This window comes from Cyprinodon variegatus, unplaced genomic scaffold (genome assembly GCF_000732505.1).
Source record: "Cyprinodon variegatus isolate N-32 unplaced genomic scaffold, C_variegatus-1.0 Scaffold128, whole genome shotgun sequence".
NCBI lineage: Eukaryota > Metazoa > Chordata > Actinopteri > Cyprinodontiformes > Cyprinodontidae > Cyprinodon > Cyprinodon variegatus.
Genome location: NW_015150581.1, coordinates 1,328,042 through 1,344,409, shown reverse-complemented (window position 1 = coordinate 1,344,409; position 16,368 = coordinate 1,328,042). Strand labels below are relative to the sequence as shown.

The 16,368-nt window shown below is 37.4% G+C and overlaps 1 protein-coding gene across 2 annotated transcripts in view; it reads left to right on the top strand.

Annotated features, from left to right (window-relative positions):
- The window catches only part of st5 (suppression of tumorigenicity 5), a 72,197-nt gene extending 57,559 nt beyond the window's left edge, over positions 1-14,638 (top strand). For both annotated transcript variants that reach the window (XM_015375993.1, XM_015375992.1), the window contains exons 15-20: positions 5,386-5,563; positions 6,403-6,444; positions 9,562-9,673; positions 11,145-11,384; positions 11,632-11,718; positions 14,537-14,638. In XM_015375993.1, the coding sequence (XP_015231479.1) occupies positions 5,386-5,563; positions 6,403-6,444; positions 9,562-9,673; positions 11,145-11,384; positions 11,632-11,718; positions 14,537-14,571 (694 nt within the window). In that variant the 3' untranslated portion in view covers positions 14,572-14,638. The remainder of the gene's footprint in view (positions 1-5,385; positions 5,564-6,402; positions 6,445-9,561; positions 9,674-11,144; positions 11,385-11,631; positions 11,719-14,536) is intronic.
- Positions 14,639-16,368: the final 1,730 nt, after the last annotated feature.

The window sequence follows — 16,368 nt, the reverse complement described above, 5'->3', positions numbered from 1 at the left end:
CTGGGCAATAAGATTTTGTTTAAAGGAGCAGCTAGTGATAAAATAATTGTTTTAGATAGAAAGAATGATGTGAAAAAATAGGCTATCTTTATAGATTGAATATGGTGTGGTGTTACACCGTATATCTATGCTGTTCTTCTGTTTTTTGTTTACAAGCCAGGCTGATTGCGTGCATGTATGTATGTTCATGTGAATATCTGCCACTCAGGGCATAGCCCCTGCCTGCCCATAAAATACTACTACCAAAGTAGCAAAATGGTGGCGAGTGGATCAAAGAATTCGCCTAAACACAATCAATTACCAAAATTACGTTTTCTTGCCAAAAGCATTTTACGTAAAAGTATGAATTACTTACTTCCTCCAAAGGTGATGCTGTTTTGCTGTTTATTTATTCTTTGCAAACATGTGAAAACGAGGAGACTGATGCGAAGGGAAGGAGAAAAGAGGAAGTTAGGGTGGGGTTGCGGTTGGAGTGAGGCGTTGCTTGTCACACATCTTGTTTTAGTCTATAGACATTGGTCAACAGCAAGCATTTCTTTTAAGGTCAAGCAACATAATCTCAATCAGTTTTAATGCAGATCTCCAGAATAATTAATGAAACATTTTTCAAAGGTCCACCTGTAAATAAATGCTTTGGAAAAGGTTTTATTTTGATCTCATCAATCCAGAGGATACTTTCCAAAAAAAATCTTGGAGAACACTGACACTTTAGTTTGTCCAAATATAAGAGGATGTTCTAGTAATGCAGTTTTATTAAAACTTAGCTTAATGGCAAGCAAGTCTGTAGTTTTTCAGATATTCTTATCCAGGAAAATTGAACTAGATTGTTCAGGGAGCTGTTAGGTTTATTGGCTTCTCTAAATTGACCTGTCCAGGGTGTACTCTGCCTCTCACCCTTAGACTGCCGGAGATAGGCATCGGCCCCACCGCCACCCTGACAAGGACTAAGAGGGAGAAAATAGATGGATGGATTGAAGGATGTTCAGGGAGCCACAGATGAAAGGCAACAGCTAATTTTTCTGATAAATTCACAATGTCACAAAAACCAATAAAATTATTACTGAAATGACCTGTTATCATTTAAATGATTTTATGATTTAGTGCAGTAAAATAAAAGCTTTTGAAAGCAAAACATTTAAGGCAAGTTAACATGCCTCATCGGAGCCATGGCAACATGGCTTAAAACCAAGGCAACCAGACCTTTTCTCATTTTTTGTGAATATATTTTAAAACTCATCCAGTAAACCTTGCTTATTCTGGAGGCTTATGACTTGGTAGGTGTCAAAGTTTATTCATAAAATCTGACAGAACTCCTGTTGCCTTAAGGCCTAGAATACACTGAACATGATTTGGCATCAGATCTGACAGAAAATCTGAGTGTATGATGTCGTGGCACTTAGATTTAATTCATGTACATGTTTTGCTGCTTTGTGTTACATAGCTCGAGCTGTGATAAGACCCCTGGTCTGTTTTGTCGGATCTACGCAACAACTTGGCAGCAATTTCATGAATTAGATTGGAAGAGAGAGATATGTTGGCAAAGACAGAATGTGTATTCTTTTGATACATAAAGTTTAATAAATGTTTATTCTGACATGTTCACTAATATCTGCAAAATACTGCAGTAGGTAGCAAACTGTGATGAAGAAATGTAAGACAAGCGCAATGTTTGTTTTTGCTTGTTACTTGCTAATTGCCCTTTTATTTATATTTTCCTATAAAACTCAGATTTTTAATACCACATCACTAGTCTCACCATTTCTCTATCAAAAAGACTCAAGGTTTGCAGCTGCAGGTGACAGATGGTTTAAGCTACATCTGCTGTTTCATTTCAGCTGGAGTGTAGCTTTATGTAGGCCTCCCTGTTTAACTTGGTTCCTGGAGCATTCTTATCCTCTAAACTCACAGGTGCCAGCTGATTTTCAAATCAGTCTCATTCGCTATGAGTGTCAAAATCTAGAACAGAAACTGAGATACAAACATGCACATTCTTCAGACAGCTTTGACTGAAATCGGGTCCCCATCAGAAGCGGTTTATTAATGGGAAAGTCTGCCGTTTTCCTTTGGGAGGGAATGTCTCTCAGTCTAACAACTTCTGCTGTCAGACTGAGCAAGCTGGTGGCTGTATATCCTCACAGACAGGAAGTAAAGGAAAACTATTCAGGGATGCAGGGATGAAGAAAGAACATATTACGCTAAGGGGTAAAAATACATCAGTGTGCACCTCTATCTGCGTGTTCTTCAGCAGCTGTTATTTTGAGCTTGGAAAAGGGTGATAAGTGGAAAAAATTATTTTTGTGGTGCTATTCAGAACAGCTGTCATCTTAACAGGAGTTCACACATTGCCATGTAACCTGCATGATCAGTTCACTATGGCACAGCAATAAACATTGTTATGAAAAGATTCTGGATGCACTGCAAGATGTGATCATTTAGGCCATATTTAGAACAAATATCTCATATATTGTTCTTGTGAAATCAAAGAACCCAAAATGTAGAAACACCTACACTGACAGAACGGTCCTGCTAGATTATAAATTTGTTATTCTTCAGTTCCTGGAAAAAATGAACACAAAACTGCTTTTTCAAAGGGTATTCTACTCAAAAGGTGTGCTGCTCATAGCAGATTTTAATGCGATGTAGAAATAATAGTGTGAAGAGCAGCAGCCCATATGTTGCTGCACTTAACGAAGCAGACACAGCATATGGCTCAGTTATTGTCAGCAGACATCTGGTTAGATATAAGATAATGAAAAAAACTATTGTCTCTAAAACATTACAAATCACTACTGCACTTTTTAAGTCTCTCGTGTCACATTTGTCGCACATCATAGTGTAAACATTTGTACTGACGATCAGATCACTCAGGATAGATGTTAATCCACGCTCGGAAGATCCTTTTGACTCCATATATTGGACCAAGTCAGGCTTGTCTGCACAGTACAGGGCCTCAAATTATGAGCACAAGTCTAAGTGCATTAATCCAATTCTTTCTTCCGTAAACATTGAAATGTTCCTTCCTCCTCCTTTGGGAATCACAGACTAACTTTCCTTGAGTTTCTACTGTTTCAGCCATAAAAACATTAAGCCTAGCCTGACACAGCTATGAAGGATAATATGTCAGGATTAGCCATCATATTTTAACACAAAACAGGCCCTCACTGACGTCAGATGTGCCAAACTACACTTTAATATTCCTACAACTGGTTTGGAAATAATAAAGCAAAATTCTAAATTTCCTTTACATTTAGTGCTGACAACAAAACCTAATTTTGTGATTTCGTTGTAGTATTTGTTGGGAGCCAAAACAAAGTCAGCTTTTAGAGCTTTAATAGTAAAGTTTGGCGACCAGATGTTTTGGAGGATTTATTTCAGTTTAAACTGAGTTGGCAATTGTAAACTTCACATTCTGAGTATGAATAAAAAGCACCATTAAGAGCTTCAGTTGATAGCTGTAAAATATGTTAGAAAATAAATAACCTAACATTAAAGACGCCTCATTTAGGCAATAAAAAGTAAATCATCTATCTGGACCTGCTCCAGCTGAGCCTTCTAGTTATTTGGTTACTGTACCTGGTTGTGAATGTGGAATTCAATTAAAGAAGCCATTTTATGACTTTCGTTAGTCTGATCTTTTTTCCCCAGGATATAACCCTCTTTCTCTGCAGATTTGAGTGGCGACCTCTGGTAGAGCAGAGTGTTTTCATTGTAAGTTCATTTTCTCCTAGGAGTTTGCGGTTGGGGGATGAGTGTAACGGATCCTTTTGGTATCGGTGGAGCGTTGGGCCATGTGTAGCCTGTGGCGAAGGTTTTTCTCAGATCTATGCCCCATTGCTCCCTGTTGGAACTTGTCAAACCCAGGAGACGGAATCTGTTTGGAATTATCAAGCCCTCCCCAGGCAAATGGTAATCAGGCTGGCCAAGGGGAAGCTGCAAGGGCTCCATGCTTTGAGTGAACTGAATGGGGCCAAAAAAGTTCCTGATCTTTGTGGTTTTTGTAGATTTGGGTTTCGCTTAGTAATTCTGCTTAAGCCTGTCAAGAAAACACATTTTAATCGTGGCAATTTCACTCATGGGAAGCAGAGATGAAAAGCCAGCGTGGCAACCATGTAGCCTAAGTAAACACAGTGCAAAAGGCTAAGGGAGTTATTTTTCTCCGCTTGGGAATCATGCTCCTCCAAGTTTTCTGCATGTTCGATAAGGACATCTTTGGAATTAAATCTAATGAGCTTAAATGAAAAGCAGTAGCCGCTATGAGCTTTAATGTTCTCTGTGCTGCTATGAGGACAAAAACCATGGAAAGCACTCATAAATATTCGCCCAAATAGGGTGCAATCACATACCATGTTTGATCCTTGGTCTTGTTAGTAATCCATACTGATTTAGTGCTCATGCTTGTGTGCGTGTGTTGGACCCACAGTTTATTTTCACTGTTTTTGTACACATGGTCTGAACACTGTGTGTAAGACAGAGAGGAGGAGGGGTCAGCCACTGTCAACAAGCGTCGGATCGTGAGAAAGATGGGTCACTATTTGGGTTCTTTGTGTTGTACCACAGCTGTCGACGTTAAAACCAAACTGCTGCTGTTTCTTGTTGTGTCAACGAGCTTTTGGCTTAACTATGGCAACAAGCTAGGGCCATGCCACCTCTGCAGACTGGGCTCAGTAAGATCAAAGAGATGTATTTCACTGGAGCTGGCTGTCGTCACTGTGGTTTGATGTGTAAACTAAACTACTAGTGTGAGAACACAATTGCAAAAGGACTTATTTTCCAGATTCTACTGCAGCCAAAAGGCTTTGCTGAAAAAAATCTTCTGTTTTCCAAAAGTCTTTTGGACTAAGCTGTACCAAAATAAACTGCAGGAAGCAAAAAAATAAATTAAAACAATAATAAAATGACATTAAGGTGTCTAACGGAGCCAAAAGCCTGAAATTACACAATGCCTTTTCAGGAAAACAATGAAGTAATCACTTAAAGTGAGTGAAAGATGTGTAATTCCAAGAAAATTATCATTATTCAAGTATTGTGAGAAAATCTGTTGTGTGACTTATCTTTCGCTTAAAGGTCCCATTTTATGAAAATTCACATTATAAACATTTTGTAACAGTCATATGTGTGCTGAAACCTGTGTATGAGGTTCGCAAATGGAAAAACAATCCTTTCACCTGTTGTATTGCCTTTCTCCACTTCTTAGCTAATCTGTGCTCAAAATGGTATGTTAGAATATCATGCCCCTTATGATGTCATAAGGGAAAATAAGCTGTCCATACCAGCCTGTTGCAGCCCATCGTTTTGTTTAACCTAATCTTTTACTCCAGGTCGACCTCTGTCGTTTATAGAGGATGTAACACAGCACTGTCTTCGTTGTTGTCTCCTATCATTTAGTACATTGTCCAGCTGCATGCATGCAGTGGTGGCGCTGCTCTACCCCTTCTCCTGGCAACACACCTTCATCCCCGTGCTGCCGGCGTCCATGTTGGACATCGTCTGCTGTCCCACCCCTTTCCTGGTGGGCCTGCTATCCAGCTCATTACCTAAACTTAAAGAGCTTCCTGTAGAAGAAGTAAGTACGACATCTTGACTCTGTCTTCTCATTATTTTTTTTTTATCTAAATGCTATATTTTAGCTTAAGGAGTTCAGTCTTTTTATTATTCTGGTCCTGTTTCCTTCCTGTTCTCTGGGATCACTGGATCTTTTTCTTGGGTGATAAATTAAGACAGATTCTAGGTCCCTGGGCCTGTTTGACCTTTTCTGCCTTCAATCTATTATTTTATTCACTGTTTCAGAAAAACAAGCCTGTCTTGTTTTTCAGAAACAAAACATATATTTCATATATTTATTTATATTTCACATTGAGCTTTTAAATTACAGTGGGTAAACATTCATGTGTTGTTGGAGATTTCTTAATTGCTTAATGACATCTCACAAACCAAAAAGATGATCCCACTAATAGAGAAAATAACTGTCAGAACTACAAGAGTCACAACAACTTTAGAGCATTTAGATGAAATTCCTCATGCAGACAGTCGTCTTTTCTATGAACCTTCCAATTATTTACCCAAAAGTTCATACTTGGTTCAAAACTAGTATGCTCAGCCACAGATATGCACTGGGAGAAAATGAGTGGCGTTGGGAACTGGAGCCAGTAAAGTGCTGGTGTCTAGATTGGGTAGCCCTCCTTCAGTTTCGGGTCTCAGCTCCAATAAATATTTTGAGGAAAAGCAGATGAAGAAAAGCAGAGTTAAGCATAAATTTCTCTTTGGTTCTTGTCTCCTGTTGTTGATATATTGTGCTATACTTTATCATATCTGATGCCTCTTTATATAGAAATTGTACTTTAGGAGAATGTAGTCAACTGTTTTTTTTGTTCTAATAATAATTTCTCCTTTTCCATCACTCAGGCATTAATGGTTGACTTGGGAACTGATCGCTTCATCCGGCAGGTTTGTACACACAAACCTATGTGTAGTGCCTGCAAAGATTTATAAAACTCAATGAACTAATTCCTCTTATTGGAAATGTATGTGATAGACCAACACAAAGCATATTAAAACTGTTGTTATGATATTTACCATTGATGATGTGTGAGTTTATCACACTTTAATATTAGCTGCCCGTTGCGTGTCAGAACTGATGTTTTCCCCAGTAATTATCTAATTAGGACAGTTCCTCTGTCAGGATATAAAGTTATAATCTTCATTCTGCACATGGCAAAGATTTGGCAAATGGAGTGAAAGCGCTGTCCTTGATCTAAGAACAAAGTGTAATATTGTGATATGGCTGTAGCCATGGATGTCTCCTCATCGGCAAACGTGTCTGATGTAATGGTGTGACATACTGGAGTTGTATAAAATGCTTCTTTAACTGTTTATCGGGGCCGCTTCCCAAGAAGTGAGCCCGGTTGGTAAGCAGCTGCCTTCTGTAACCCTAAGCAACTTTCCTGATCTGAGTAAGATTATAATTTCTATCAAAATCTGTTGTCATGTCTCCTGATTATTTAATACATAAACACTATGAAATGCTATTTAAAGAATTTGTCCCGAATGATTTCTTTTCAGGAAAAGAACCAGAGAGAGAAAGCTTCAAGGTGTAGACAAAGAGCTTTCCTTTAACACTGGGAAACAGGAAATAAATTAGGGGATATTTTAAACACATTTTACAAATAAAAATGGGAAATGCTGTATGAATTTGTACTTTTGTTTTTTTTAGTTTGTTACTCTGACACTCCAAGTGAAAATGAAATTAAACCATTTACATTAGAAGTAAACTTACTGTCCAATAGAATCTTAGGATAGAAACATCTGTCCTGTTCAGGCCTCTGAGGTTTGGTAGAGATTATTAGTGAAAAATCACCTCCATGAAGAGCAAGAGAGAGAGCAGGCAGGTAAGGAAGAAGGCTGTTAAATGTTTCAGGCAGGGTTAGATTATGAAAAATATCCCTGGCTTTCAGCATCCCACAGGCCACTCTTTAATGGAATATCCAAAAAAGAATCAGAGATGTAGCCATAATAACTCCTCTTCTCAGGTGCAGTGTTTTAATTGAGGAAAAAAATGAGTACTCCCATTAATGCTACACAAATATGGGATAGAAACATGGGAAATATCTATGTACAAATCTGTTGACCAATAGCTCTCTTAAATGGGAAAATAAAACAAAGCTAGTTCTAATGCAAAGCTATATAAGCCAAATTCAGTCATTTCAATTCCGTCTTATAATTTGAGTGAATTTTTAACTTCCTTTTGGGAGATATATATTAGGCCTGGCTTCAACAAACCCATGTCTCTTTATTCACATTATTTTGTCCTAAGCTGCCACTCAGGATGCAGAACGCCGACAAGGCAACAAAAAAATTGGGCTTTAATAAAAAATCTAAGCTATGGTATCTAAATATAATAAAAGAAAAGAAAAAGAAAAAGGTGTAAAGTATTTGATTAGATATAAGATATGTAAACATGTTTGCTTAGGAATAATGACAGACCTTTCTCCAGTTCACCCTTCCCAGGAGCTCACTATGAATTTAAACATTGATAAAATATGAACTACATGTGATACTTTACCAATGTTTTGAGCTGTTGAATCAAAAAACAGCTTGGAAGCAGGAAAGTTTTCAAATCTGCCAATCAGGGCCGCCAAAGTTAACATTCAAATGCACATTAATGCAACTTCTTTTAATGGCATCCATGTTTTTTTTTTTTTTTAAGATTTATTAACGCACATGCTTCCATACATTCTGAACCTTATCTGAATGGCAGCTTAATTATTTTTTGTTTTCTGCTTCAGCTGTTTCTACCATTACTTCAAATGTATGTTTTTTTTAACCGTTGTGAACAAAAATAGAACAAAAAAACATAATAAAGACCTTGTTCGGTCTACAAAAAGAAAAGTCTGAAGAGAAGGTCCACATCATGCATTGCACTGTGAGGTAGGAGTCAATACGCAACATGTTCACATCATCTCCAGGAGATGGCCGTGAATTTCAGTGAAATGGGGGCAGGTGTGCACTGGGTTAATATTGGAAAAGAACCTAATAGTTTACGTTTAGAAGTGATTGTACTGCGTATAGCTGCTTACCAGCCCCTTAAAGCACTGCTCAGGTTAGATAATCTGCCATAAATGCCAACTGTGCCAACTGCATTTTACAACTCGGATTGTAAAGCAATGGTTAAGAGAAACTCAGGGTGGTAGGAGATATAGAAAACATCTGGATAATGGTTCTGATGAGACCAAAACTATTCTTATTTTGCTTCCATGCCAAATATTGTGAAAAAACACTCACTTCTACATTACAATAATATACATCATTCCCACGGTGACACATGGTGTTGGCCACTTCATGCTATGGGACAGTTTCTTTAGTGGGGATAGAGAAGTTGGTGAGAGTGGATAAGAGACAATGATAAAATTAAATAAATGGAAAATCTAAATAAAAACCTGTTAGAAGCTGCTTAAACATCCGGAGCTTCATGGTACAGCAGCATCATAAGCCACCAGATCGACAAAAGGAATGTTTTAGGTCAACACAGACTTGAAGTCCAGACTCTAATTGAGAATCTGTGGTAGGGCTTGAATTGACAGATGTTCTGAAACCAATAGCAGTTAGCTTGAGCTATTTTGCTAATTGTGATCAACCCCATAATCTTCTACATTTTGATTGCTGGTTGAGCCACACCACAGAAGAGTTGCGGCTGTAATTACTGGGAACGTTGGTTTTACAGAGTATGCTTGTATCGGTAAAAATTCAGAAAACCACTTGTGCAACTTTAATCCTGATTTTGAGCAGCTCTGTTTTGGTCTATAATGTTAAGTTCAAATGCAGCACAGAGATTATTTCTTTTGTTGGTTTTTATTCATTCTAGTTAGTGTTTGTTGTCCAAACATATTAAAAAATAGAAGATTATAATTCATACATGACATGCTTTAGTGAACAAAGTAAAGCAGTAATTTTAGAGCTGAAGATATTATTTATTTTATCTTTTTAAAACATTTGAATTGTAGTCTGTTGGAGCTTTTTAATTACCAATTGTTTGTGTTTATCTCTGCTTACTTCAACTGTTTATAGATGGATGACGAGGCTTCGCTGTTGCCACGAAAGCTTCAAGCAGCTCTGGAGCAGGCGCTCGGGCAAAGGAATGAGATCATCAACCAGGACTCTGACAGTGAGTCAGATGAAGGTGAGTAAAGGACAGCTCATCCTCCTGCTAACAGAGGCAGATGTTTTCCTGATTAATTGGAGCAACAGGTGGTGCGGTGCACAGTTTGTGTGTCTGTGAAAACCACTGGGAGATTAAAAGTTCATGGTTAGCTTTTACAGCCAAATCTTTGCTGCACATTTAAGGGATTAAGGCTGCATTATGTCCAGAAACTGAAGCTAGTTTCTGCAAAAACTCAAATACCTTAAAAGCTCCAACCCTCTCTTTCTTAGACGATTTGATTGTATATTTCCTCAGAAAGGTTCTTTATACTGAATCTTTTTTAGTTGACCTTTATACTAAATGTACCAGTTTCAGCTTCAATGCAGTTGGCCTATACAGTTCTCTATCTGCACTGTGATATACAGTATAGCATTTTTGAATGGAATGGAAAATATTTTTCTATTTTTAGGGATAAAGACAGACTTAGGCTTTAATTTAAAAAACTTTTATTGTCAACCAAATTTTGTTTAGTACGGCTTTCCAGACAGTATATGAACAAAGACAAGAACATTTTCCGAACTGTTTTTAACTATTCAGCCCCAAATGTCCCATTTAAAGACTTAATGAAGGGGCCTGATGTGAAATAGGGTTTAAGAACCCTGTTGTAAGGTTATAAAAAAGTTCTGTCATAATTCATAGTTTATTTGTTGTAAGAAATTTGCTGTCCTTGATTATTGAAAATGAGTTTACGTATTGTTAAATGATGAACTATTTCTTTCCAAAAGATGCTAATTATTTTTAAGCACGTGGTTTTACCTCAGTTCCTCTTTCAGACCTACAGTACATGGTTGCAAATTGTGATTAAGAAATGCTAGTTCATTATTATTTGAGAAGTAGATAATATGGCAGCAATATTAAATACCAAATTCCTACAGCAAAATCATGATTAGTAATTGAGATACACTGAAATTAAATAACCCAACTCTAATCTAATATCTTTTAATAAAATTTAAAGAACACCATCACCAAGATAAAATGCATGTATCAAAAATAACTTTATGATGTCAAAGGAAAAGGAGGTACATCAGTGCAAGAGAAACAATGGACTGGGCGTCTGCTTTGGGAGGGGGTCACAGAAGCACCGATGTTAGCATTATAATATCCCTCACACCTGTGACTGTAGAGATATGAAAACTGTTTCGAAGCTGTGCAAGCTTCAGATTGTCTTTCTGTGTGGTTATGTAACACCTGCTGCATGTCAGTCACAGTCTGTTAGCTTTTGCTACAATCCAAAGAATCTTACTAGCTTATGTAATTCATTGTGTAGTTTTACAGGTGAAGGAAAGGACTGAACTGTAAGTAACGCTTTGTGGTTACTAGGGATAGGGGTGAGCAGAGTTTTAAACAGCTGACATCATTGTAGTTTCAGATTCAAGCACACATTCACATTAATGTCTATTTATCATGGCTGATTTTGTTTTGCTTCTTTTTGTTCTGTTGATATCTGTAGAGTATAACTCATTGAACAGCCTTGTGTCAGAGGCCTTCATCCGCTTCTTCCTGGAGACGATGGGACATTACTCACTGTTCATCACTCAGAACGAGCGTGGCGAGCGAGTTTTCCAAAGAGAGGCTTTCCGCAAGTCTGTGGCGTCCAAGAGCATCCGTCGCTTCCTGGGTGTCTTTATGGAGTCTCAGATGTTTGCAGGGTTCATTCAGGACCGGGAGCTGAGGAAAACACGGGCTAAAGGTTGGTTGCTGTTCAGTTATTGGAATCCTGCCCCTTTCTCTGTGGATTTCCTCTCCTCAATTTTTAGGAGTCTCTGAGCAACAAAAAAATATTGTACTGCTACTGCCCTCTTGTGGTGGAATGTATTCATCCAACTCTCTCAGCATCTCACTAAATTCTTTCTGGCAAACAAAGATCTTCTAACTTCCTGGAAGGGGGAGATGTGCCATAACTCCTTTTATTTGAATCTCTGTTGTTCTGATGACAGGGCTGTTTGAGCAAAGAGTGGATCAGTATCTGGAGGAGCTCCCAGACACAGAGCAGAGCGGAGTAAACAAGTTCCTGAAAGGCCTCGGTGAGTTTCCCTTCTGATGCTCTAGATGAGGAAAGTCTCAGATTTCAGTGCATAAAAAAGGTTCAGAACAGAGCCTTGTGAACAGCCGTTTTCAATATTTTTTTGTAACTTGCTGAATGTTCTCTCATGGAGTAATTTTGGTTTGTTCAGAATAACAGCAGTAAAACATCACAAACCACATCAATCGCTGTATGAAGAAATTATTTTCCATGTGGAAAGTAATTAATTAAAAGCTCCAGTAAAATAACTAAGCCAACAGTACTGACATACTTTCTGCTCATTCTGCGTAGTGAAATCAATAATACAAAGGGGTGTGTTCAGAAAGACAGTGCAAAGTTTAATCAGTCTTTGAACAACCTTGAAGTTCTTTAGTTATGTTGATTGATAACAAATACATTTTTTTTATCTGGAATATAACGTGAGATGTTCAAAATGTATGAGGGTTTTAATGGTAGATGCATATCCAGGAATGGGTTGCAGGAGCAGCAGTCTCAGGAGAGATTTTCCAGACTTCCTTCTCCCCAGACACATCCTCCTGCTGCTCTGGAGGAAGCCCAAAGCGGTACATTGCCAGTCCCTCCATCATGGACTGTTCCCTGGGCCTCCTCCCTCTGAAACAAATGTCTGATCCACCTCAATGGACTCCTCTCAATTTAAAGGAACAGCAGCTCTACTCTTAAGCCCATTCCGAATTCCCAAACTCCTCACCCTATCTCTAAGATGCCTAGCTACACCATGATGGAAGCTAATTTTAGGTTCTTGCATCTGGTATCCCATTTATTTTTTTCAGAATCTGGATTTTATGACTTACTAGTAAATAGAGAGCTTTTAGGTTTTGGTTGAGGTTCCTCTTTACCAGAACAGAAAGGTTCAGCCTCCGCCATACTGCAGCAGCCACTCAGATCTGTTTATCCATCTCTTCATTCGCTTCATTCTCCCCTCCCTCAACAGCACCCCAAGGTGTTTCAAACTGGAGGCAGGATCTCTCCTCCAACTTGAAGAGGCAGCCCCCCTTTTCTTGTTGAGAACCAAGGACTCAGACTTGGAAAAGCTGACCTTCATCCTTACATCCCAACCAGCGCTATAGGTGTTGGGAGGAGGTAACCGGTGGAACCTCGTCCTCCACTAATAGCAGGGACAAAATCCACCAGTCCCCATACCAAACCCCCTCCTGCCATCGCATTTGCTTAGAAATCCTGTCCATAAAGGTTGTGAATAGGTCTGGTGACAGATGGCAGACCTGTAGGAGTCTAACATGCATAGCAACAGGTTAGCCTTAGTACTTGCAATGTGAACCAGACTGCAACGTTTGTACAGCGACTAGATGGTCCTAAGTAAAGGCCCTTCAACTCCATACTCTTGGAGCGCCCCCGACAGGGCACCAAAAGCGACATGGTCAGATGGCTTCTCCAGGTCCCCAAAACAAATGTGAATGGTTGTGTTAATTCCCCGGATCCCTTGGTAGAGTTTACAAGCTTGTCCAGTTTCCACAGCCAGGACAAAAAACACACTGCTCCTCCTGAAGTAGAGATTTGACAATCAGCTCAACTCTCCTCTCCAGCACCCTGGCTTAGCCCTTCCCACCTAAAAATGTCTGCTTCAGCCCTGTGAGTCCTGCACATGTACCCAACAAATTTACCAAACAAAATTGTACCCCTGATCACATGCAGAAATGTTATGTGCAGAACTTGGTGTAATTAGTAAAACCCTGTTGTACAATTTTAAACAGTGATACCAAAGAAAAAAAAGAGAGAATCTCCAGATATTACCCGACTCTGCTCTTTGTAAACATTAAAGTTTTTTTCATGTAGGGATAAATAAAATACCAGATACTGACTTTGGGGAAAAACAGTATTAACAACAAGCAATAAGGAGAAGATTTAGGCAAATCACAGGGAGAGCAGGACATGAAGCACAGGTAGTGTAACAGAGGAAGCAGAAACAACATTAAAAACCAGGAAGCTTTTATACTGAGGTAAGAGTGGGAAATTACGTTAAATGCTGCCCTGTTAATCAGTTAATTAGAACAGCTGTTTACCAGAGCAAAAAAGGGAGACTAAGAGAAAGTGATTAATTAATGCAAAGATTAGGTTCTTTAATTATCAAAACAACCTCACAATGATTCTGTTTTTTTTTTTTTTATGGCTACAATCATATTTTAATAATGTTCACAGTTTAAACATTCTATGCAGTCAGTACTTTTCACTTTTTAAGTTTTAGAATATATAATGGATGGTTTATCCATCCGCTGGATAAACAATACTGACTTAAGAAAACATTATGTTTTTATAAATGGACTTTTAACTAGACTGTTCATGTATTTTTAGTGTGATTGTTTTTTTTTTATTATGATTTTGAAACACCTTGGAATTCTGATATCTCTAAAAGGTGCTATACAAATAATTTTAATTACTTAAAAACTTAATTCCAGAAGTTAAATTGGATTCTTCATTCATTACTGACTAAAGGAGAAAAAATTTTTTTAATTTATTTTCTTGATGGAAGCTAACTGATTTATGATTTTAAAACACAAATAAGTACAGCATTTTTTTTTTTTTTTTTTTTTTTTTTTTTTTTTTTTTTTTTTTTTTTTAGCTTTGCTTGGTTTTCTAAACATACTGCTTATATTTCATTTTGGTTTTACTTGAGCTTGTATATAATCTGCTGTGTTTTTAAGTATTTAGTGCAACTCTGGGTTTCCTAAATCTATTTTACGAACAAAATTTTTTTTTATTTTTCTTAGAATAATTATGTTATATATATTCAGTGTTCAAAGGGAATTTTAACTTGTTTGTGTTTTTTTTTTTTTCCTCCCCAGGAAATAAAATGAAGTTTCTCCACAAAAAGAACTGAGGACTTACATGTCTCTACTTCAAGATGATTCTCAGACTTTTTGTGCCTTTTTTATATAAAAAAAAAATAAAAAAGTATAAGTATGTACATAATATTTCACTGTAAGCTGTGATATTCTTCAGCGTATGTTTATAGTTCCTATATGAGACAGCAATAGCAGGACGGTACACAGCGACTGAGTCGTAGAGTAACCACTGAGATCCAGGTGTGCATGTTGGGGAGTGTTATCAGAGTGAGTGTTTGTTACTTGATGAGGATGTAGATGTACAGTTCATGTGTTCGTTTGTTCTCTGTTTAAGAAGTGTATATGAAAAATGTACATGCATCAAGATAATGAAGACAAATTATTTTAACAGTCTTGTGCATCTTTTATTAAATATAGTCATCTAAGTGCTTTTAAATGTGCCTGTGTTTGAGTACTTCTTTGCACTACCATCTCACACTTTCTCTTTATAATATCTCAATGACAGCGTCGTTCAAAGGTTTGCTTCAGGAGGAGCCTGCAGGATCCCAAAAGGCACAATAGTCTAGCCCTAGCCACCACATGCAGCCGTTAACCTAATTACGTCTCTACACATCACTCCGGCTGCTGTCATTGCCGTGCTCTTATTAGCTTTCCTCACTGAGAGGCACTCTGTGGGTGCCCGGTGCCATGTTACTGCCCCTCTGTCTATGTCCTTTTGGATGAAACTCCAGAACAACAAAAGCCACGTAAGAGTAGAGTTTTCTTTCCTCAAAAAATAAAAGGTTATATATACTATTTACTGTTACTTTTTCATTCATAAAATCCAGATTTAAGGTGCTGCTTTGAAATGATCTGTCAGCCTGACAATAGTTAGGACTCTGGCAGCAGGATTCTCATTGACACAAATAAAATATACAATTTCAAAGCCCGAACCTAGTTAATTCACCGCATATACTTCATGTCATGATGTGTAAGTAAGAAGTTGAGACTTAAAACATGGTTTATTTAAAGGTGTTAAACCATAATTCTTGTTTTACAGGGAATCTGCCAATTACCACAAAAATGGCAAAAATAAAAATATTAATATTTTAGTACATTATGAAAAAAACACATGACAATTTTGAATTCAAATTTTGTTGGATTAAATCACTGTTAAGTGCTGAAACATTAGTCCATGATATCTCTTTCTGTAACTTATTGCATCTATAATGTACAAGTAAGAGATAGAGGTATTCAAAACTGTTCAGCTAACATCTCCTAAAAAGAAAAAAAAATCAATATTTAGTTTTAAAAAATATGTTTGACTTATTATTATTATTAGTTTTTTTTGTTAATTGATTGGTTTGAAAAAATAGCAATGATGAGACATTGGGAAGTATAGCCTGAAATAATATTTTAAGCAAAAACATTTAACATTACCAATAAAGATAATGATAGATGGCAGAATGTTTTTTTTTATTATTACTACATTTAACAGCACTGTTCCAGTATCTGCCATGCTGTTGCACTATAAGCGAGGGGCATGTAAAGTTATCGCTGTGAATTATTATTATTATTAATGTTATTATTATTTCAAATTTTTGTATTCTGTATGGGATTATATATGAGGGTATATTGGGGTTTGTTCTAGCCCAATTATGTACATTGTTATCCATATAACTATTTCTATGTCTTTACATTGGACCACATGTTAAATAAACGTTTGAAAAAAAAAAAAAAAGTTGTCACAGTGAAAGGAAAGTGTTGTTGCCAGGTGCCACTGCACACTTTCAGCTTTGAGAAACGTCAGAAGTATTGCAACGAGAAAATCTCACGATTAACTGCGAGACTTT